Source organism: Fukomys damarensis, unplaced genomic scaffold (genome assembly GCF_012274545.1).
Source record: "Fukomys damarensis isolate Sample0158 unplaced genomic scaffold, DMR_v1.0_HiC HiC_scaffold_33, whole genome shotgun sequence".
In the NCBI taxonomy this organism is placed as follows: domain Eukaryota; kingdom Metazoa; phylum Chordata; class Mammalia; order Rodentia; family Bathyergidae; genus Fukomys; species Fukomys damarensis.
This window is the reverse complement of record NW_022900945.1, coordinates 6,016,415-6,039,809: the sequence shown is the minus strand read 5'-3', so window position 1 is coordinate 6,039,809 and position 23,395 is coordinate 6,016,415. Positions and strand designations below refer to the sequence as shown.

At 39.0% G+C, this 23,395-nt stretch overlaps 1 protein-coding gene across 7 annotated transcripts in view; it reads right to left on the bottom strand.

The window, feature by feature from the left end:
• The window catches only part of Lrrc7 (leucine rich repeat containing 7), a 463,114-nt gene that overhangs the window by 347,940 nt on the left and 91,779 nt on the right, over positions 1-23,395 (bottom strand). For 6 of the 7 annotated variants that reach the window (XM_010605114.3, XM_033758262.1, XM_033758263.1 and 3 more), the window contains exon 2: positions 18,042-18,139. In XM_010605114.3, coding sequence (XP_010603416.2) covers positions 18,042-18,138 — 97 coding nt within the window. In that variant the 5' untranslated portion in view covers position 18,139. Of the gene's footprint in view, positions 1-18,041; positions 18,140-23,395 lie in introns of those variants that run through there. The other variant, XM_010605115.2, reaches the window with a different exon arrangement.

Genomic DNA, 23,395 nt, shown 5'->3' with positions numbered 1-23,395 from the left:
TTTTTTTTTTTTTTGTTACCGGGGATTGAACTCAGGTCCTTGCACTTGCAAGGCAGGCCACCGAACCACTGAGCTAAATCCCAGGCCCTTAAATTCAGTTTTTAAAAGAGAATATTAAGAAACTAGGTTTAAATTGGAATTTTTAACTCTCGTAATACAAAAATCAATTAAAAATTTCTAATAGTCATAAAGTATTTACTTCATACAACCAAAATTCTAAAGAGATAACAGCTCATGAAAAATCATGGTAAATAACAGCAATATATTTCTCATTTTGTAGATGAGGAGAGATTGAGGCTCAGAGAGATGAAAGTCACCCAGAGCCACAAGTGTGGCAATTAAATCAATGCAACAATTTTATAATTCACAAAATGGCTTTCAAATGCCTCCTATAATATATTTTATTTTCTCTGTTGCCTTTAAAAGGTAACTGTGTATTTATGAAACTTTTCTCAATAAACAAGTATTAACTCTTACCTATTATACATATATTTCTATACATGAAGAAAAGTATACATTGGTTGATTTTTCTTTTGAAAAAATTTTGTTTACATTCCCAACTGGATACATATTTCTTTAAGAACAAAAGAAATTTAGTCTATATAAAATGCCAATTAAAAATCAGGGAAAATTGTGAGTGCTTAGTAATGATCAATAGAGATAACAAATAAAATGTATGTACATAAAAGCAAGTGTTTTAATTTATTATTTCATTTCCTTATATCAGAATTTGAGGATACCTAATAGAAGAGAGACAAAAATTAGGTTTATGTAATAAGTGACAAGCATAGAAAAGGAAAAGAAAGTAAAGGAGTAGATTTTTAAAACTCAAATGCTTATTATGAATTAGCACTGAATATGTTTTTTTTTTTTTCTTAAAAGACAGGCATAGAGGGACAAGTTTAGTTTACAAATCTCCTTGTCTGTTATCAGTTCAAGTACCATGTTCTTAGCAGCATTTAACTCATTAAATTTTGTATCTTGTGACCTAGAACACCTATAGACAACCATTTTGACCAAGTGGGTTTTTTTTCCCCTACATTCCAGAAAGAAATATAAAGCCATTCACGTAAAATGAAGAATAGTGATTAAGTTTAATGTTTGATTACTTACCTAGCTAGGGTTTTATGTTGATGGTCTTTTACTATGAATACTTATGATAGCTGAAGGGTAAAGTTCAAGTGAAGACAATAATTTCAATGGTATTAATAACGTTACACTATCATATACTGTGTAGACACATATCTACAGAACTTTGTGTTTATATATAATCTGTTGAAGGATTCCTACAGATCAGAGAGTTAAACTGTTCTTAGACTAGATATGTAGACAAACACCTATTAGCAAATCGCAAAGTGCTGGAAATTCTGCCATACTTAGACAGATTCAACCTAGTAGTATGGATTTAAGATATAAAACAACTTCCTTCCTCACTCCCATGGTCCTACTGTTTGGAAAAAGATGTCATAGGAAATAAAATTTTGCTATGTCCTAGAGCAACTGAGTTCTGGAAACATCTAAAAATATGTAAAATGCTAAGATGTGTGATCATGATATAAAAATGCAGTACCAATGTTATAAAATATAGTAAAATAAGATGTGTTTTTTTTGTCTTGAAGCACTGGTCAATTGGAGAGGCACAGGATCTATTTTTAGCTACGTATAGTTTTTTAAAAATTATGCAAGCAAGATTTACTTCTGTGAGACTGTTTCCAAGGGAAAATAAGCCAGGACAAGGCAAAAATGAAATGTATTTTGAAGTAAAATTCACACAAATGTCTTGCTGTTTTTTTCTTCAGGCTGCTGTAGGATTTTTTAAGAACTAGAAAGTGCTAAGTAATTAAAGCTGAACTCTAGGCAGACAAATCAAAGAGCCCAGCAACAGGCCACCTCATGAACTTTGCTTAATGATGTTGTAGATAATATGTAACAACAGAAATATAAATCATGTATATGTAATAAACTCTGCAATTGATCCTAGGAGAGGAAAACACGTCTGGATAATAGCAAGTCATAAACTGCTCACCCTGTCCTGACTGCTATCGATTCTTTTAAACACAAAAGTCATTATGGCTATTAAGTACTTATTATGCTATGTCCACGATGCGGTCTACACCATCCATCCCATCTGTCATCTCACCGGGAAGTTCCCAAGTGCTACAAAGGTAGATTCACTCAAAGACCCCTTTCCACAGTTCAGTTTTCTTTTACGTTCACATCTCTGTCACACTTCACAGTCCTTCAGTGCACCGTGAGGTTGGTAAAAGTAAACAGCTTCGGTGTGAAGAATTACAGAGTTGGCCTTTATTGGTCTCTTTTTCTTTTTTCTCCCCTTCCCAGTTAATTTGAAGCAGTTGGCTGAAAACAAAAAAGTTTGAAGATGAAAAAGCTTAAAAATAATTTTGTTACCAATGATGCAGGCACAATTATTCCACCGTGGATTATCCCAGGAAATGCTGTCTAGCCAAAGTATTATGAATTATGGGGATGCCAGCAAAAATGCTGCTGATCACAAAGCTTGTCATGTCTGCTGTCATCTTGGATCCACAAGGCAGCAATAAGAACCAATACACTTTCCCATGTGTCCTATCTTGTTTGACAGTAGAGTGACAGGCGTGCGACACGTCTAATACCACAGGGTGAAAACACGCTCCTGAAGCTCACGCCGAGTGCGATGACTGACAAGAGGCAGCGTAACTTGCTCCATGGACGTGCACCCAAATGGTTCAAAAGCCACTTATCTTTCTGCTTTATAAAGTAAAAGAGAAGTATCTGGTCGTTTCCTTGACTCTAGGATATGCAAATTTGCACAAAGTAAAGCACAATGCCAGGTTTCTATTAAAAAGTGCAAATGAACTCAACACAATGTAGAAATTATGAATCAAAACTTTCTGAGCGTTTCATGACATGGTCAGAGCATCAGTTCAAACACACATAACATGCAACTGCTGTCCTTCCTGTGGCTTGTACAGGAGACGCTATTCTGAAATCTCTAAGTACAAATCTCTTCTGGGCACTAATTTGAAAGCAAATTAAGTTAACTATTCCTAAACTAACATGCTCTGATTAAATAGTTAAGTACAATTTAATAAAACCAGAAAATCTTCCAAATGGGCTAGAAAGCAGTCCTTGTGTTCAAGGCCTTTAATACACAGAAACACTTACATTTTTAGATATGAAAACAGTTTCACACAGATCAGAACTTTGTGAATAGGTCCGCCAGTAAACGCCATAGGATATGTGTGCATGGAAACATGTGCTGGCTTTAAAGTACTAACAATTTAATGATTTTCCCCTTCATTTTAGATGAGAGATAAGAGAGCAAAATGGCCATATTTTTTAAAAAATAGAAATGTGTGCTGCTCTTCATGAATGCCATGGGCAACTCTCTGTGGCAAGGACCAGGACTGTGGCAGAGGAGGAAATAGCAGAGGCCACCCCCGTTTCCACAGAGCTGAGACTACAGCTAAGCAAAACCAGCAGCACGTCATTCTATTAATAGCATTTGTGGTCTTGGGGAAGAGGGGCTTTTTATATTTATTTGCCTCACTAAGCCTAAAATATGCGAAATGATCAGCTTTTTTGACACACTGTCCTAATGCACCTCTTCATTCCTTATCTGCCTCTGATTTGACAATTTACAAGTTTCTTGATGCTCAGTATGTATCTTTTGTCCACTATTTTGAAGCCATGAGCATAGCAATTTTATCAGGCCTAATACAAAACTATTTTGAACCTAGTGCAAATCACTTGTGATTTTGCACACAAGGCTGCAGAAGATCAAAGGTTAAGAATGCGAGAGGTCAGTGACAGAGAGGCAGCCACAGGAGAATGCCAAGTTGTGGGTTACAGGTCCAGTGGACAGTGGACATTTCCCAGAGAACTGTCTGACACTGAGGGGTTCCCTTCTGTGAAGAACCCTGATAACACAATGAAGAATGACCCTTAGCCTTGCACTGGATAAATTCTCTCTCGGCTGAGAAATACACCTTCAAATGGTCAGATGGTGATTTCAAATCTTTGGAACCGGGTAACACTGCTGATAACACTTGAGAAGGAATAACTATGAATTCCTACCACTGAGTTTCCTAGCATTTTCCAGATCCCTGTCTTACTTGCTTCTCTCTACCCCTTGCCTTAACAAGGCAGGTGGATATGCTAGGCAAGCTAGGTAATTGTTATTCAGGATCTGTATTGCTATTTTATGAAGTATGAAGTCAACCTCAGAGTAGGTAAGTGTTTTATCCACAGCCTCAGTGGTTGACTCTGGCTTCCTGTCCGGTGACATGCGCGAAGAATGCCAGGGTGCCAGGCTACAAAGACACGAGTGTCTATTCCCCAAAATACACTCTGCACGCACACACACACACACACACACCCTTCTGCTTCTGCTCCTCTCTAGCACTGTGAGTAACACGGACACCCAGTCACATCTGAGTCTCAGGTAAGCAGCAGGTGCTTTTTATCTTAGTGTAAGTGTTACTTAAATATGGCATGGGACATACTTGTATTACAGTTACTCATTGCTTATCTGAAATTAAATTTTAACCAAGTGCCTTGTATTGTATATGGCAACTCAATCCTAAATGCAGCAGAACAATCTATGCTGCTACTTTTTGGCTCTAGTGATTCCAGAAGGACCCAAGAAAGAGTAGGGACTAATATCTGGGTAGAGGCTACCTACTACCCCACAAAATTGTTTAAGGGCTTATTATTTAAATTAATGCCTTAAGAGATAAACATCTTAGAAAACATTAGAAGTACAATGTGTTTTATGCACTCATCAATTTCCTCTGTAGAGGGATTACCTCATTACTTTGCTACAGTTTGGATCTTACGTATCCCAAAAAGGCCCTGTGTGTTGAATGCTTCTTTTCCAGAGTGGCATGGTAGCTTTATGAAGTGGGCTATAGAGGAAGTTTAAAGTCGTTGATGGGACATGCCTTCAAAGGAGATGGGGTATTCGGTCTCTTCCTATTTCTCTTTTTCACTTCCAGGTCATGAAGGAAATAATTTTGCTCTGCCATGTGCTCCTGCCACTTTCCACAGGCAAGAGTAGTGACCAACTGGTCATGGACCGAAACCTCCACATCTGCGAGCCACTATAAACCTTTTCCTTTATAAGTTAACTCATCTCAGATATGTATTAAATAATGCAACGCTGACTAACACACTCTTATAGGAAGCGGAATGATTTATCTTCTCCATAAAGTTTTACTAGAGTAATGATTATATATCAAATGTTGTGCTTAAAGTTCCTGATAGATGGGTAAATTACGTCTACACGTATAAACACAGTGTCTGCTTCCCTTTAGGCAACTGACAACTGAATGGGAAGGAAACAGACATGCGAACAGCAGGATAAAATACTCTGTGGAAAGCATATCATTAACAACATGCCCTATGCACAGTGTTTCAGGAACTCAGAGGACAGGGATTCTGCCCTCTGCTAAAGAGAGGAGCCAGAGGCATCAGGAATATCATGTATGTCTATATCAGCTTTCTGGCTTTACCATCCTCTCTCTAGGCATTCAAAAAGCTCTTATTTATTTTTTCCAGGTACTGAGGCCAGTCTTCTGAAAATATGTTCATGTTGAAGAGTTTTATGACTTGACTGGATTCTTCTCAGAGATATTTGCATTTTAATAGAAGTCCAGTGGGAGTTCAAACTCTAACACAAACAAATGACTGGCTAGGCTGGAGGTGATAGAAAAATAAATGCCGAATGTGTCCTCTGTTGTATGACAGGAACTGTGTATCATAGGAAGATTTGTCTGCAAAAATAATGAAGAAAATTGGACCAAAGTTAAGAGCTAAAAATATACTTTTGGTAAGCTCCTTGTCTGAAATTTTATTTTTGTTTTTAATGGCAAATCCATCAAAATATATCTAAAATACTCTAATTTGACATCTTGGTTACTTTTCTCCGTCCTGAGACAAAATACTCAACAACCAAAGTTAAAGGAGGAAAGCTTTATTTTGTTTAAAGCTTATAGAGGTTTTGGTCTATAGTGGACTGGCTCCAAGGCAGGGAAGCAGAGGGGCGTTACAGAGGAGAAACAGTCCACAGCAAAAAGGCAGATGAGAGCAAGCAAGTGACTTTAGCAGCTACTTTCTTCCCCTTTTATATTCTCTCTAGACTATGGGGATTAGGGCAGTGCCAAATCAATCAGGGGAATGATTCAGTAACCACACACCCTTGATCCCAGCATCACACACTCTAAACTCAGACACCTCCAAAAAGCCCCTTGTATGACTGCATGAGGCTCTGACGGGACACTAAGAAAAAAGCCATAACATTTGGTACTAAGTTGACATTAGCTTCACTTTCGTAAGGCTCAAGAATGCTCAGGTGCAATTTAGCTTTATTTAATCTCCTTTTTAATCTTATTTTCACATTACAATAAAATTGTAAATGAGTATGAAGATAAATTCAACTGAGTATAACTTGTCTTTTTCATTGACTGCTATGAGACCTAAGTATAATCTAAGGTATTCATGGAAAGCATAATATTCCATAAGATTTTACTCTTCATGATGACAGACAATGGACCACTTGCTTCTTATGAGCCCAATGAACTAAAATAACGCACTTTATCTGTTGACTTCGTTTTTGAACTTAAGAAATCATTACTTCAAAGAGGGATTTAAGCAGAGAAGTATGGGGAAGAGCAATATTCTGGCCTAGATACACCTAACCAAAGAAAAAAATCACGCTGGGCAGAAATGTTCAATTCAGCATCTCTGATATTGTAGCACATGAATATTTATTTATAGTCTAAAGCTGTAAATCCATAATATCTATATGTCTTTGTACATATGGCATTCTATGTTTTAAAAAATTCAGAATTAAGCAGAAAAGAAATCCTGGACAAGTCACACAAGGAACAGAATGTAGGCAGAGCGCAGGGAGTGGTAAGAATTCGACAACCTGTGCAGTCCAACTCAGAGTGTGCCCTGGCTTTGGTGCTTACAGCTACGTGACAAGGCACAGAGTCCTCGTCTGAACTTCTCTAGCCTCCTCTGTAAAAGGTGACTAATAATGGTTTCAGGCTGCAAAGGAGAAAGGCTGGCCCCAGAATGGAAGAGAGATGTACAGGAAGTACGTCTGGTTCCAAAATGGAAAGTTCCTTAAGGAAGTGATGGGGAAAAAAATGAAGATAATTATACTGCAAGCTGCTCACCAAAGGCTGGGTCAGCGAGGACGAGGGCACGAGATCACCCTGACACTAACGCCTCCATACGTATCTACCAAGTAGCATCTCCTCTTCCCTCACCCCCATTCGTGACCCTAATATTCCCTGAGAGGACTGTAAACAGAGGGGCATACAGCACAAACAACAGTTTGGGATCTGGCGTCAGTACACTCGCCTGCTCTACCCCTCATTTTAGGGGACACGACAAATACAAAGTCTGAGATCATCATTTCTGCTAACCCACTTCCCGAAGGTGACTGGCTGAGTACAATGGATTAAGCCAATGAACGCACAGCATCATCCAGGTGTACAGTAATGACACAGGATTGCAAACACAATTCAGTGTGAGCTAATGGAATGATAGGGAAGAGAGTATTTTCCAGGTGCTTCTGGAAGGTTGTTATTTTTAACATAAAGAGAAGCTCAGAGAAGACAGAATCTGTCTCTCTACACACTGCCACGCTCTTGCTCGAGGTCCTTGAGTGCACATCACCATCCCACCAGCCTGAAGATAAAGTTATGCACAGAGAAGTGTGGCAGTGCAGCGTGCGGGGAGAATGCCTTACTTCTGAGCTTCTAGTTATATGAACCACTAAATGCCCTCAGCAGATACATGGTCTCTTGCTGCCCACCACCGTCTAATTCCCTGACCAAGTAACACATTGTCAGCAACATCACGGTGGAACCATTGGGACACAGTCTAGACAGAAGGACCTAGTAAACAACACAAGAATCTGGGAGCCCAATGCAGACCAGCGATGGAGGGAACTAGGACGGGGTAGCTCTAGATTCTTCTCAACTAATGAACCCCCCTACACTGACGACACTGGTACTGACTGGACTTCATTTGCTATAAAGCATTTGAGGCTCAATTTTCCACCTCTGATTCATGGACCCATATTTAATATACAGCTCTTGAAGACAATGTGGAACACTAAAGAAGAAAACTAAAATGGGAAACGATTCGAAAGAAAAGGTCATTATAAAGCAAGAACAAAGACCGACTTGGTGGCACACACCTATAATCGCAGCCGTCTGCGAGGCTGAAGTGGGAAGACTGCAAGTTTGAATCCCACCTGGACAACTTAGGGGCACAGTAAGATCCTGTCTTGAAGTGAGAAAGGGCTGGGGATGTAGCTCACTGTCAAGGACCTGGGAGAGAGAGAGAGAGGGGAGGGGAGGGGAAACAATAGTGAGCAAAAGTGATGGCTCGATAGCCCCACATGTCAGAACGCAGATAGAATGGTATTATTCACCTCACATGAATGGAAAGTTATAAAACCATCCTTGAGCCAGCAGGAGCAGGTCACATCATGCTCAGTGGCTTCCACTATGGCTTCTACCCTTCCTGCTTTGCAGTTACAATTGACTTATTTATTTCCTCTCCATAGACATGCACCATGTCAGCTGAGATTACAGTTTTTGCTTCGATCATGAAAAATGAGGTAAAGAAAAGTCTATTATGCTTACATCCATTTTTTTCATTCTATTGTTATTTCCTTAAGGTAACAGTCTTCCTTTTGTCGTGTGTGTGTGTGTGTGTGTGTGTGTGTGTGTGTGTGTGTGTGTGTGTGTGTGTGTGTAAGCTTTCACCGTATTGTTCAGTTATTCTTTTAAGCAAAGTTTGCTACCTGCAAATTACTAGTTTTCCTTCACCTGCAAATGGCTTTCTTGTTCATTGCTGAAGGGTAGTTCAGTTGCATATAGAATTCAGAGATGAAGGTTCTTAATAACACTTTTTAAATATCATACCTATTATCCCTAACTTCTATGGTTTCAGATTTTTTGAAACATTTCACTGTCATTTGAATTTGTTCCTTTATAGGTAATGTGTTATTTTCTCTGGCTGTTTTTAAAGTTCTTTCTTTCTCGGGAGTTTAATCATGAAATGTATTTGTGTGAATGTTACAGGGTTATTATCTTCTTCAGTATTCCCTTAGCTTCTTGAGCAGGTTTATGTCTTTTGCCAATTTGGTAAAGTTTGTAACCAACCCTCGAAAACTTTTTCTATACTGTATTCTTTCTTCTCTTCTTCTGGAGCTCTAATGATACAAATCCTAGATTTTGTTGTTATTTTCTCACAAATTCTTCATGTGTTGTTTTGTCTTTAATATTTTCTTTATTTTACAGATCAAGTAAATTCTATTAATTTATCTTTGTGTTCACTTATTCTATCTTCTCATTTTCATGCTTCTATTGATTCTATTTGGGGAGGTGTTTCATTTTTATAAGTATGCTTTCGGTTATGTAATTTCCATTTGGTTCTTTTTGCAACTTTTTTTTTCAGATTTTCTATTTTTTCTCTCAGTTGATTCAAGGGATCCTAACTGTCTGTTATAACATTTTTATGATGGCTGCTTCAATTCATTTATCAGGTAATTCCAACATCTGACTACTGTTCACCCTGGGGTCAATTAATTGTCTCTTCTCTTTCATATTCTACTTTTTCTGGCTTGTGCTATGTTAAGTGATATTTAATTGTACCTTCAGTCATTTGGTTATTATACTGGGAGCCTCTTATTCCTACTGAAATCTTTTTTAGCAAGCACTCGTCCTGGATAGGTTTAGCTTACAGAGTCTAGACGACTGTTATGGGCTTAGGTTCCTATGTCTGTTAGTTGTGTGATTCCTTATGGTTCATATGACTCCTCATCCTTTTCCAGTTGGTTTTACTCCGCTCGCAATGCTGGATTATCTGCTCAAACCCTGTTGGTGTCATTGGCCAGAACTGACAGCGTTTCTCTAGGCTTCCTACTGCGGCTGAGTGACCTTCAGTGAAGGCACAGAAGCCACTGGGCTTGGTTCGACCCATGCTGTTGAGTAGTGGGCTGGGGACACATAGCTACGGATGCCCACCAGGGACAGCAGTGTGGAGATGGCCTGGGGCCTTCCTGCTCTGCTGCTGCGGGGTGAGCAGCTGTCACCCAGGGTTATGGAGCAGACTCTCCACTAGCTCTATGCTCTTCCTCCCTCCTGTCCGTCTACATCGAGAGCAGCCTTCTATTTCTCTTTTACCCTTCCTTCTATGCCTGTTGACAATGCCTGGTTGCATTTCTCTCTGGTGACTTGTTCAGAGATAATAAAATAGATCAGATAAAATAGATGGAAAAAAAAAAAAAGAAAGCCCACAGGATATACCATGCTGTCTTTCCTATGGCCCTGAAGTCCCAGGAAATGCCACCTTCCTGGAGCTTTCAATCCTCTTACCAGGGGCTGTTGAACAAATTCCAAGGCACTTAGTTGCATTTAGAAGAGAGCAGCAGGGAAAGGTGGGTCTCTGCCCTCTGCTCCAGAGGCTGAAGCTTGACTGCCCTTCTCTCCTGTTCCTTCTTTACAGCACATTCTTATGGGTACATTTTCAATTTTGAATTCAAGCAATTAATTTTGTAACTGGCTAATTAAGGTGAACATGACACAGCTCTTGCTTCTCAGAGAGTTGATAGTATAATCTGAAGATGTTTAGGTGTCTCGGGGTGTGGATCTCATTTAACTGATTTTATAAGGTACGCAGCAGGCACTTTTTGTATTCATAGGTTTGGAGAGCATACCTAAATCAGTGTGGCAATCTTTTCTTTGAATTGTTCTGACTTATTTGCTAGGAAATCTTAAAACTCCAAGGATGGACATCCACTTTCTACTTCTTTACACACGGTACTTTTTCCTTCATCCTAATTTATTTGTTCATCTTCCCTTTGCATTCTTAGAATGGTTCCAATACTTTCTCTTCAAATGCCTGCTAGCTTTATAATGTTCATTCTTCCTGTGTGATTCCAAGGCAGATTTTAATTCTCTTCACATTTAGTTTTTAATTCCCTTTCTTGTCAGTGTTCATTCTATGTCTCCCTGTTAGTTTTCTTTAAAAGTCTGAGTTCTCCTATTTGGTTTGTGTTGTCACTACTTCCTAGAATAAATATGTTCTTGTGATTACTGAGATATTCTAACCCATCTCGTTGTTCTTCTACTTTTCTCTATTTATTGTTTTCCAAACTCTTCCCCTCCAGGACAATCATTTGTTGTTCTTCTCTGATTCTAGGGCATTTAAAAATAGATATTCAATCACTGAATAAGGGCCAGGAGTGAAAAGCAAGCCAATGTGGTTGGAGTAGAGGGAAGGGACCAGGGTGTGGGATGAAGCCATGGGCGTGGGCAGAGTGGAAGCTTGCCAGGCAGTGTACACAGCAGTAAAGCCCTGGTCTTTCTTAAGTAAGAGATAAGTTGCCAGACCACTTTAAAGGGAAAAGCTTTCAGAACTACAGGCAGCAGAGTCACTTCTGAGAGTGTCTCAAAATTTTAGAATCTCTGCAGAAGTTATTTGTGAAGCGACTCAGAGCATACTCAGAAGGTGAAATTGAGAGGCCTTGAAATTAAGAGTGGAGAGGAAAAATGAGAAGGGTAGAAATGTAACCTCTAGATTTATGCAGTCTGAAGATAGACAAATGAAGGAAATATGCCAAATTTGTCGCGTTTGAGGCACAGTGGAAACATCCTGGAGGATGTGTTAGGTACATATCTGGCTGAATAGAGAGAGAATACAGTTATTGATCTGTGAGTCGCATAATTACAAAAATGACTGAGTCTGTGTGAAATAAGAGTGTGTGGAAAGCACATATCTGGAAAGAAGACTCCACCCCACCTTCACAAACTAGCAGGTAATATAAAGGGAGGGTAGAACACACGAAAGAATAATCAGAGAGGAGGAAATCTGGGGAACACTGGTATTATGCTAAATGAGCCATAGAGAATCTGTCTTCCTGTGTTAAGGCTACTGTAAGAACATACCACACACATGGTAGCTTACAAACAATGGAAATTTACTTCTCACAGTGTTGGAAGCTGAGAAGTCCAAGATCAAGGATCTAGTTGATTTTGGTCCTTTTTTGAAGGTCGTTTGTTTCACAGATGTTGTCTTAGAGACGTCTCTTGTGTAAGAAATCCATTCTTCAAGGCTCTGAATTAATGATTCAAGTACATCTCAAAGACCCTCCCCCTAATATCATCACACCGCTAATTACATTTCAGCATATGAATTTTGGAGAGCTATAAGCATTCAGATGCTCAGTTTTCAGAGGAGGAATAATCAGCAGTATTGTTTCCTGCTAAGATGTCAAGAAAGAAGAGCACTGAGAAAATGCTTGTTGAGTTTAGTGATCAGTAGGCAGAACCCTAAGAGGGCCCTATGAACATCACCGCACCCTCTCGTGTTCCAGCTCTCCTTGGACGTACACGGCAAGACTGACTTCTACTCAACAGAATGTGGCATGGGTGACGGTGTCAGTGTGGTCCAAAATCATGTTGATTTTGAACTGATCCAAACTGAAATTATCTTGGGTGCTTCTGCCTTAGGTAGATGAAACTATTTAGAAGAGGGCCAGAGTTCTCTGTGAAGAGGAAGAGTAAGCAGCCTGCTTAGCCTCTAGATGGCAGTTAGCAAAAAAGGAAAGGGAGTACATCGCACAGCCACCAGGAGGTACGTTCTTCCCGCAGCTTGCAAGAATTTTTTTTTCCTCATTGAGTTTCTTGGTACATTTTAGGTATACAGTGCAGTTACAGTCATTATTGGTATCTTGTACCTTTACATGACGGGTCTTGGTTCTCATTTTTTCCCTTACCCCTGCTCTCCCTTCACCCCTCCTCCCTCCCCCTTTACAAACACTTCATTTCCATTTTTTCATTTTCTCATATTTTTCTTTTCCCTTATTACCTTTCCCCTACCCTTCCCACGTTCCCTACACTTTTAGCCCCTTTCTTCCTATGACACATTGTCCAATATATCATTACAATCTTTTGTACTATGATAGTTTATTCACACCAGAGAAACTACTTGGTATTTACACGTGTGTGATTTATTAATTTCACTTAGGAGTATATCCTCAATATGTATCCATTTTCCAATGAATGAATCTAATTTCTCATTCATTTTAAAAATGTTCGCATTCTTTATGGCTGAGTAATATTCCATTTCATAGAAAAACCACATATTCTTTATCCATTTTCCAACTGATGGGCAAATGGGCTGTTTCCAAGTTTTAGCTATTAAAACTGTGCTGTTACAAACACAGGTGTGCATATATCTCTGTGATATGATTCTTTTAATTCTTTTGGAAAGATACCCAGCAGAGGGATGGCTGGGTCAAATGGAACCTCTAGTCCCAGTTCTTTGAGGTATCTCCATATTGATTTCCGCAGTGGTTGCACACCATATTAAATGGCCAAAAACTGAAAACTTTCACGTTAAAATCAGGAACAAGACAAGGATGCCCACTATCACCACTCCTCTTTGATACAGTTCTGGAAATATTAGCCACAGCAATTAGACAAGAGAAAGAAGTTAAAGGAATAAAGATAGGAAAGAAAGAAGTTAATCTGTCATTGTTTGCTGATGATATGATACTCTACATTAAAGATCCAGAAAACTCCACCAAAAGACTTCTAGAATTAATTGACACTTTTAGCAGAGTAGCTGGATACAAGGTCAACACCCAAAAATCAATAGCCTTCTTGTACACAAATAACAGACTCAGAGAGAAATTAGGGAAATTATTCCTTTCACAATAGCATCCAAAAAATGAAGTATCTAGGAATCAATCTAAAAAAAGAAGCAAAAGACCTCAACACTGAAAACTATAGCACTTTGAAAAAAGAGATCAAAGAGGATATAAGAAAATGGAAAGATGTCCCCTGCTCCTGGGTAGGAAGAATCAACATAGTGAAAATGGCCATACTTTCAAAATTGCTATACAGATTCAATGCAATGCCAGTTGAAATTCCAACACTATACTTCACAGAACTGGAAAACAAATCCAAAAATTCATTTGGAACCATAAGAGACCTAGAATAGCTTGCAGGAATTTATGAGCAGATTCTTCCCTACTTGAGTTTTTCATGAGTCACCAATCTGGTGAGACCCAGAAGCAGAGAAACTGAGCCTCGACTCCGTGCCTGGAATCCTGACCCACAGAAATCAGGAGACAATCCGTGGTGGTGGTCAACGCTACTAAGTTCACTGTGGTTTGCTACAGAGTGGTAGAAAATATTAGAGGAATATAAAGAGATTACTCCTGGTTTGACTGAATGTTGCCTCAGCAGACTCTGAGTAGGAGGCAGGTCGGGCAGTGTAACTCCGTGAGTGCAAAGGAGGGAAACACAGTGGACAAGCACAGATGTCTCCTCTAGAGATTCACCTAGGACTCAAACAGGAAGGGAGGGCTGTGGTTTTGAGGATAAGATTCTGTATTGTTTTTAGATTTTTAATAAAGAAAACTTTAAGTATGTTTAAAAGTCTGCTTCTCACAAGGATCAAATTATTTGTCCTAGAAGTTTACTTGGGTATATGAGATGCAACATACCTAAAACTAACAGTACACAGTGAACTAAGAGGTGTATCGGGAGACCTAAGGCTGATTCTACTATTGACTATAGTGTAAAAGATTATATAAGGTTATAAAAGAACGCAGTATAATCTGTATTGTTCAGCAAAACCTTCCTACATGAAACATCTCCAGAGGAGGGAGGGTTCTCTTTTCATCTGGAGCACCCTACAATATAAACACATTTCCACTATTTCTTTCCATTTTAATTAAATGAAGCCACTATTTGACTTGCTATAAGGATTTTCCAGACAGCAGCTTTTCACAGGTGTTGAACACAAGTCCTACGCTGGGCTCTATACTGCATACACGAGTCATAGGGAAAGAACTGTGCTATGTGTTAGGTAAATGACCCTCACGAATTACAATGTAACACTGCAGCAAGGTCAGCTTTGCAGCATCTGTACCTTGCCTTGCATTATTTTTTCTCTAAATAGGGGTGATAATTTTTATAGACCTGCATTTCTGCTATCAAAGACAACCCTTATTATTGTCAAATAAAAGATTACTTGGGGGCTGGGGATTTAGCTCAGTGGTTCCGCAACCTGCCTCGCAAGTGGCAAGGACCAGAGTTCGACCCCCGGTACCAAAAAAAAAAAGAGGATCACTTGGATATAACAATAATAGGAAGCAAAGAGAGACAGAGAAAGAGACAAAGGAAAACTTGCTGTATATGACCCAAGGACTAATATACAAAAACTTATTGACATATCTGCCTAATTCTCAAGACAATCATATAAGCTAGATCTATCATTACGCTCTCTTTTTAAGTAAATAAACCAAGTCATGCAGAGTACTGTGATATTGATTATGCCCAAGGTGGGCTGTGAGGAGTTTACCCTACAACTGGCTGTTTATAGAAGTGAGTCTGGCCGAAGCCTACGTGCCAAGGTCAGAGTAACTCCCACCCAAATTCCGTTCCCACGACTAAAACCTTCAGACTAGAAGGACAATGTTCTGATTACAACCCTATGTTTTGTCTATTCTCTTCCTAATTTGAGAATGCTTTGTCTTGTCCTTTATGAGCCTTGTTTACGTTAATTTCTCTAGAAACTGCACACATCTTGCCTTTACCCTGATTGGTAGCCAGTAAAAGTCAGTGCCTGGGACTGGCCGGCACCTTTGTCGGCTGTGTTGGCACTGGTTGCCTTGGTGCCCCTCTTTTTCTCCTAATTTTTTAGTTTTCTTTCTCAGGCCTACATCAAATACTGGGCAGGATCCTGGAACCCAACTGCAGGGGCCTTCAGTAAGTCATAGATTTGAAACAATAATACCCAGCATCCTGTAGTTGGTCACATTAAGACATTAGAGACTAAATCCTTTGGTGAATCTCTGAAGTTAATAGTCTTAAGTAGCATTACATGCTGCTTTTATTATAAAACTTTGGTGGATTTCTCTCAAGAATTAATAATGCTTTGTCTGAAGACAAGAAGCACTTCTCATTATACTAGCAAGGGATAATGAAGACTTTCAGAGGAAAATAAAATTGTACAGCATTTTCATTTCAATTAAAGATGTATTATGTAAGCAACAGTTGTATAATTTAACTTTTTAGTTACATATCAGGTTCCTTAATATATGTGCCTTACATGACATCACAGTAAGCCTCTGCAGTGAAATATGTCTGTCGTTATGAGCACACTATATAGATGACTTACATCATCTGCAAGGGACTTACATCCCTTGACTGAGGACCGTGGTTTTCGACCTTGCACTTGCATCATAATCATGGAGGACTTCTTAAAATGCAGATCCCTGGGCCCTGCTCTTAGGAGGCTTCCCTTAGTGGGATTGCAGTTCTAGAAGCTGGGTTTGTAATGAGCTCTCTGGGGCTGAGGCCACTGCCCGTCTGGAGAGGGCCGCTCCAGAGATCCACCCCAGGAAATCCAAATAAATATTTAGGCTCTGTGGGCCATCCGGTCTGGGGGCTGTAATTATTTCAGGTTTGTAGTGTGAGAGGAGCTCTGCACCGCACCCAAATTAACAGCTGATAGCTATCTTTCAATACAATATTATTTATGGAAATAGGTATCAGGCTGGAGTTCATCAGCAAATGACAGCTGGTCGACTGTTGGCCTACAAGACTCAGTACGAGAGCCCAGAAAGATCACCGTGTGTCTGCCAAAGAGCAATTCTACAAAGACACAATTACAAAAATACTTCCTTAGTTTTCTTTAAAAAATCTACAGTACTATGCTAGAGTCTAAGTGATTGGGTTAAAACCAGCAAAGGAATGACGTCCCAAAGTTTCCCTAGAGCCCAGTGAAGGAAAGCAAAACTTTTATGCAACAATTGTCGTATCTTAAATGCTTTTTTGCTTTAAATAATCATGAAATCTATCTCCATTTTCAAATTTTAGTTTTAATTGGATACTATTTGTATTAGAATATACAAATCTACCAATTAAAAGATTCACATTCTATGGAATGGCTTAAATGTCAGCTCAATAAGGTTATCTCTTGACTATATAATACACAAGACAAAACAAAAACATTTATTTGCCAAAAGTATGCCCTGCTATAGAGTACATGATCTTTACCCAGAGCAGTGTACTTAGAACTAATTTAAAATGAGAGCATAAAAGTAAGAGCTTATTAAACTGTATGTACTTCAGGGAATCTACTATATTAGCTTTGTCCTTAAGAACTGCAAATTTCCACAAAAGGGCAAAATTCAGATAAAATTTTTTGTCACAATGGAATGTGATTTAGTTCTCTAAAAATAATCACATTTAAACACCGCAAGAAAAATTAATACTATAGGTCATTTTAGAAACCGAGAATGTATCACGTCAGAAGTCTCCACAATCTACTATACACTACAGACCATACATATTTAAATAAAACCTCTGCAGATAATAATACATTCTAACAGTGAGTCACTTGAGTTTGGACAGAATGACTTCGCAGTGTCATTTGTGCACGGCATCCATCTTTCAGAACTTATGCCTATATTTGATTAAGTCAAAGGCTTTGCTTTGGCACACATCGTGTTTATATTTACCTCTAGGCATTTATCCTTTAGAACACAATTGTTTTCAAGGAATCTTTTACTTCTTAAGAACATGTTTTAAAAAAGAACTGTGGTCTAATGGAAACTGAAAAATGCCAACTTTAAATACATTTGCAAAGCTTCTTTACTTTAGGGGTTCTCAGAACCATTAGTAGCCATGGTACACACATCCAAGGCTCATCTGGTAAACCTTGCAGGCTCTTCCACTCTGCTTCAGCAGCAGGAAACCCAAATGGCACCGGCATATCTTATGGTCGCAGAGGAACATCTTAGGCAAATCATGCGCTCAATGCTTGCAACTCATGGAAGATAGGTAATTTGCGTTTCAAAAAAATGACTGAATTCAACAAATATATATCGAATACTTTCCTTATTTGTCCAAATATTGAAAGTTTAGCCCTTCCATTACACTATGCTACTCACCAAAATCTACCCAGAACACAATCAATCCTATAAACATACTTACACTCCTCCTCGGGCCTCTTCCGAAGGGCTGCACGGACTTCTTTACAAGGGCTTCTCTGATATTGTGAGGGATTCCTTCCCCTTATTAGGTTCTCCATCCTGAAAGAGAGAATTCAAAGAGTATTTCAGTACCAAACTCTTGACAGAGTACAAATTCAGCCTCAGAATCAGAGCCACAATTATCTACCATGAAGTTTGATAGTCAACACCATTCCTATTTCATGTCTGGCAAATAGGACAATGGTAAAGAGCGTCAGGGACTACAAACGACCAGAGAATGCTTGGCTTTTCCAAGGCTTTGCAAGTCCAAAAAGTTAGAGACATCACGTGGAAAAAACTCGCGCAGATTTTTCAATTTGAAATTATTATGGACTGAATATTCATTCACGTTCCCTCAAGATTCATTTATTGAAGCTCCTACCGGCAATGCAAAGATATCTATCTGTAAGTGGGGTGTTCCAGAGGTAATTAGGGTTAGAGGAGGTCTTGCAGGAGAGACCATCATGATAGGGTTAGGTCCTTATAAGATGAGGTACTAAGACCAAAGCTTTCACTCTGCACCCTAAACTCTCAGCAAGAAAAAAACCATCTGCAAGCCAAGAAGACCTTCTCAGGAAATGCACCTGCTGGTACTGTCATGAACTTCTCAACCTCAAAAGTAGGACTCTCCTGTGTTTATTATTTGTCCCCCACATCTGTGATAATTTGTTGTAGCAACCCAACCCAACCAAAGAGAAGACACTAATGAATATATGATTACTTTCAAGTTAGCATATTTATAAAAAAACATGGCTACCCATTACAAAGAATGTGTCTTTCAACAACATTTCACCCATATCAGGTTTCAAAAGTGCAATTATTACTTTGTTTCCATACTAACGAGAATATAAAGAGGTTTCTAATTCTAATATTTGTGAGTTCTTGGAAAAAACTGCTTACTCTAAATTGTAGTTCTCAGATACTAGTATGTGGTGACAGCCACAAACCAGAAAATGATGAGTTCATCAAATGTAACTTGAGGGAACAGATCAACAGCATATGCTTTGTGGTCAGCATCTTCTATTTCCAATAAAATTTGTTTTTCTCCTCTAATGAACACTTTGCTAATTTCTATAATGTTAACAAAATCTCTGTTAAATTTCCTGGATTTGAAAATTGAGGAAAAAAATACTGTATTTATGATTTTGAAAATATAAACATAGCTTCCTAACATCTACGCAGTTAGCTTACACCTGAGATATCACTGGTTTTGGTGGCCATCCTGGTTGGTAGATGTACATGCCACTGAAGACAGTAGGTTGTTGTGGATGTGGTGGAGTGTCTGCTAGCAGTTGTGGTACAGATGACTAACTGTGCTTTTGGTGTCTAGAGAGGACTTTGGGAAAAGTGATCCTCTAGAAGCAACAGTGAAAATGGTGTGAACTGTGAGATAAGCTGTTGTACTGGGATAGTAACATAATGCCACTCTATGGGAAGCGGTTACTGGTGCTTAAAAACCCTCCATGAAATCAGTCCATTCTTATGTAGGGGCTCTGAGTGTGTGTGTGTGTGTGTGTGTGTGTGTGTGTGTGTGTGTGTGCGCGTGTGTGAGCTAATGTGCCTATGACTGTGCGTACAACACAAGAAAATGTCCCTTCCTTTTCTTTCCTTTTGGTACTAGGGATTGAACTGAAGTATTACGCATGCAAGGCCAGGGCTACATCTACAGTGCTTTTCATTTATTTATTTTTTAAATTTTGAGATAAGATCTTGCCATGTTGCCACCTGCGCTGTAACTTGCAATCTTCCTGTCTCAGCCTCTACAGTAGTCAGGATTACAGGTGTAGCTGCCACTTCCGGCTAAGGAAGTGTTTCTTACTGATAACTTCAACCTTACTTCCACTGAAAGCTCATTTTAGTGAGAAAAAGGTATATTATAATAATACAGTGAAAAGGGATCAATTGTAAGCCTGAAGAATTTAAGACACAATTTGCTTTATCACCATACGTGAATGGAGGAGGGAGAGAATCCCTGGAGTTTTACAATGAGAACCAACCGTATAAACTAAATGATAACAAATTTCTAGTTTCTAACACTTTAGTTAATTCATTTCATAATTCTGATTATACGTTTCAGTAAATGCACAGATTTCTATGATGTTTTAATAGCAATTTAAGTAAACCTGCAATTATTCACCAGTATTTAAGAGCACAAGTTAAAAAAAAAAAAAGCAAACTGCACTTCTAATACCTATATAAAACTGTGTGCCATCTTAGAAATCAGTTTTACCCATCAGACTCCATAGTGATGTGGAACGGCAAATTATCATCACGGGAAACTTGGGTAAAACACTATTCGATGGGCTATTTTTCTTTAACATTCCTGACTCTCAAATAGGAGAAAACAAAAGTGGGCTTGTTCATTTCCACGGGGCTGTGATACATCTGGTTAGGAAGTGCTTCCAAAGCAAAAGCCCCAGAGAGTTTGCTCAAATGGTTCTGCTGACACCCAAGACTGCCAAGTCTGCCTCCCAGGAGTCAGTGCGTGCGGTGAGGCTGGATTCTGGGATCCCCTCATAGACATGCAGGAGGTTTATGCTAGGTCAGCTACTGGGCGTGGCTGAGGCTTAATCATCTTGGTTCTAGAGTCAGACTGCCTGGCCTCAATCTCCCAGACTGCCTCTCGAAGGATGAGTTTAGGCAAGGTTGTCTGCATATTTTGGGCTTTCATTTTCTCATCAGTAAAATGAAGAGAACATCAGCTACCTCGTGGTTGTGAGGATGGGATTGGTTAACATGTGAAATGCTTCACACTGTGTCTTGTAACAGTGCCAGAGCTCAGAATGTGTAGCTGTCATGAATCATGGTTATCACCAACAAAAACGAGGTCATAAACTCACATTTTCCACGTCCAGTATGTTAGGAAAGCTATCAAAATTGCTCTTCACTTCATAAAGAAAATGAACAGCTGGAACTACTGAGAACAAAATCTGACAGACAAATGTTCTGGTTATTAGAGAAACAGGAAGCCTCTGTGTCTATGAATCGCCAGTTTCCAAAGATGAAGAAATTAATACAATGCACTTCATTTTTACCAAAAGATTGAAGAGATTACTAATAATATTCTTCCCCAAATCCTTATATGGATAAAAATGGGCTTTATTCTTATGAGCTAAAGTGCTACATGTGCTACTGTTTCTGAGAAGGTTTAGAAGATACTTTAAGATTTTATAGTGACATCTGACCTCAGCAAGAACAATGAAAATACTTATTATCTATTATAATTTACTATTTACTGCATTTAATCCTTTGAATAGCCTCCTAAAAGAACATTTTAAAGATGAGAAAACCAAGGGCTTAGCAAGGCTCAGTACCTTCTTCATGGAGAGAGAGAATGGCAGAATTGAGACAACTAACTTCTGATTTTTTTATCATTTTCTAATTTCTTCTTAATCTTCTAGTTTCATGAATCCATCATTAAATATAATCCCACTGAGATTCTAGTATGGAATATATATTTAAGAGTGAATAACTTCTCCTTAAAAATAATATTAATATTTAATATATATTCACATATAAATGTAAGTATACAGAAGATATAGTGTTTAAATTACCATACAAATACACACTTGTTTGTTAATCTATTAATGTTTGGTTTCAACATTTTACTATTGTCAGTGAAATGTTTGCTTTTATTGGAGACATTTCAAGCTTTCAGGAACTGCTAAATGAATAACTAGAGCCAAAGAATTGTCTATAAAGTATGTATGTTACATTCCAATAGATGAAAATATTAAAAAGATTAAACATCCTTTTTTTTCCTTTGGAATGTTAAATGTTGTGCTCCCTGGCAACTTAGAAGCAAGTTGTAAGTTTTACAGAGCGCTGTTCACGCTCAAACTGCGACACAACTCTGAGACTTCCGTTTCCTGAGGTTACACTTCTGGTCTCTTGAAGTCTTCCACCAGTGTCATCTGTGATCTACAGCTTGCATTCAATGGTCAAACAAAATGACCACCACGGAGCACAGCCAGAACTCTACAAAGGAGCCGTTCCCACTCCTCTCAAGCTTGGCAAGCCACCGGTGGGAGTGCGCTAACAGTTCCAGGGAGGAGAGAAGATGTGTGATGACCATGGGCAAGGCAGATGCTCCAACAATTCACGGAGGGGCTCTGCAAAGTGCAGCCTACACGCTCGACTGCTGAGAAGAAACATGGGCAGCCAGATTAATACGGAACAGGGGGAAACAGCAACCGGAGGCTATGGGCAAAAGGTATTCACAACCATCTGGGTGATGCCCCAGTTCAACTAGGTTTCCAGATGACCTCAGGAGTTTTGAACACATCCGATCCCCCCACCCCCTGGTGCTAAAGAGTTTCAAGCTGAGGTCAGTCCCGACTGATGCATTTTTTCAGCAGTAATCACATTCTCCTGGAGTATCCAGGCTTGCACTTGCCAGACACTGGCATTTGGAAACCTCTGCAAACGGAAAATATAGATTGCAAATGTAAGAAACCCAAGTTCCTCTAACTAATTCAGGTGATAAAATCATCTGCGGGGCCTGGGGAGGAGTCTGCAGTTAGGGTTGGAACTATCAAAAATGAAAAGAGGACAAAGAGATGCGACCGAAATCTGGAGTTAGAAGAATCTGTTGGTTGTTCATTTATAAGGTGATCATCTTAATAGGGAAATGGTTTTCTCCAACTGAGTTTGGCAGATCCTGTCAGGTCAGAGGGGTACGGCTGATGAATGAGTATCCGGACATACTGACATGTTGGATGAGGACAGCGGAAAGAGAATGAATGATTCACTAGACAACAACAGAGCTGGGTAGGAGAATAAAGCCATTAGGTACAAGTGCTCAAAACTTCCTGTTGTTTGCCAGGTACCACGACAGTCCTCTATGTACACATTTCCTATGCCAGCCTTATTTTACCTATTTGTAGCCTGGTCTCAGAGATGGTAAAAGCTTGCCTCATATCACAGAGAAAGTAAGCATGAAAATCAAGAGTGAAATCCAGATCTGTCTCTATAATTAATCGCCACATTAGGCTTTGCAAAAGAGCTTTCCATGATGGTGAAAATTTTCAGTATCTGTGCTGTCCAAGACTGTCCACGAGCCACAAAGGCAATGGTACATTTTTAAATGTGTCTAATGTGATAAAGGAACTGAACTTGAACTTGTGGTTTTAAAAATTTCATTGACTATTTAATTTTCAATACTGACTACAGGGTGCAGCGTATCTAGCATATAACTATTAGCATATAACTCACAAAAATACGTATGACTTACGCCTCTGCAGGTGTGAAACCTGAACAGATATCATTCATGAAAAACTAAACAAAATAGGCATTAAATAAAAGCAGTGTCTAAGC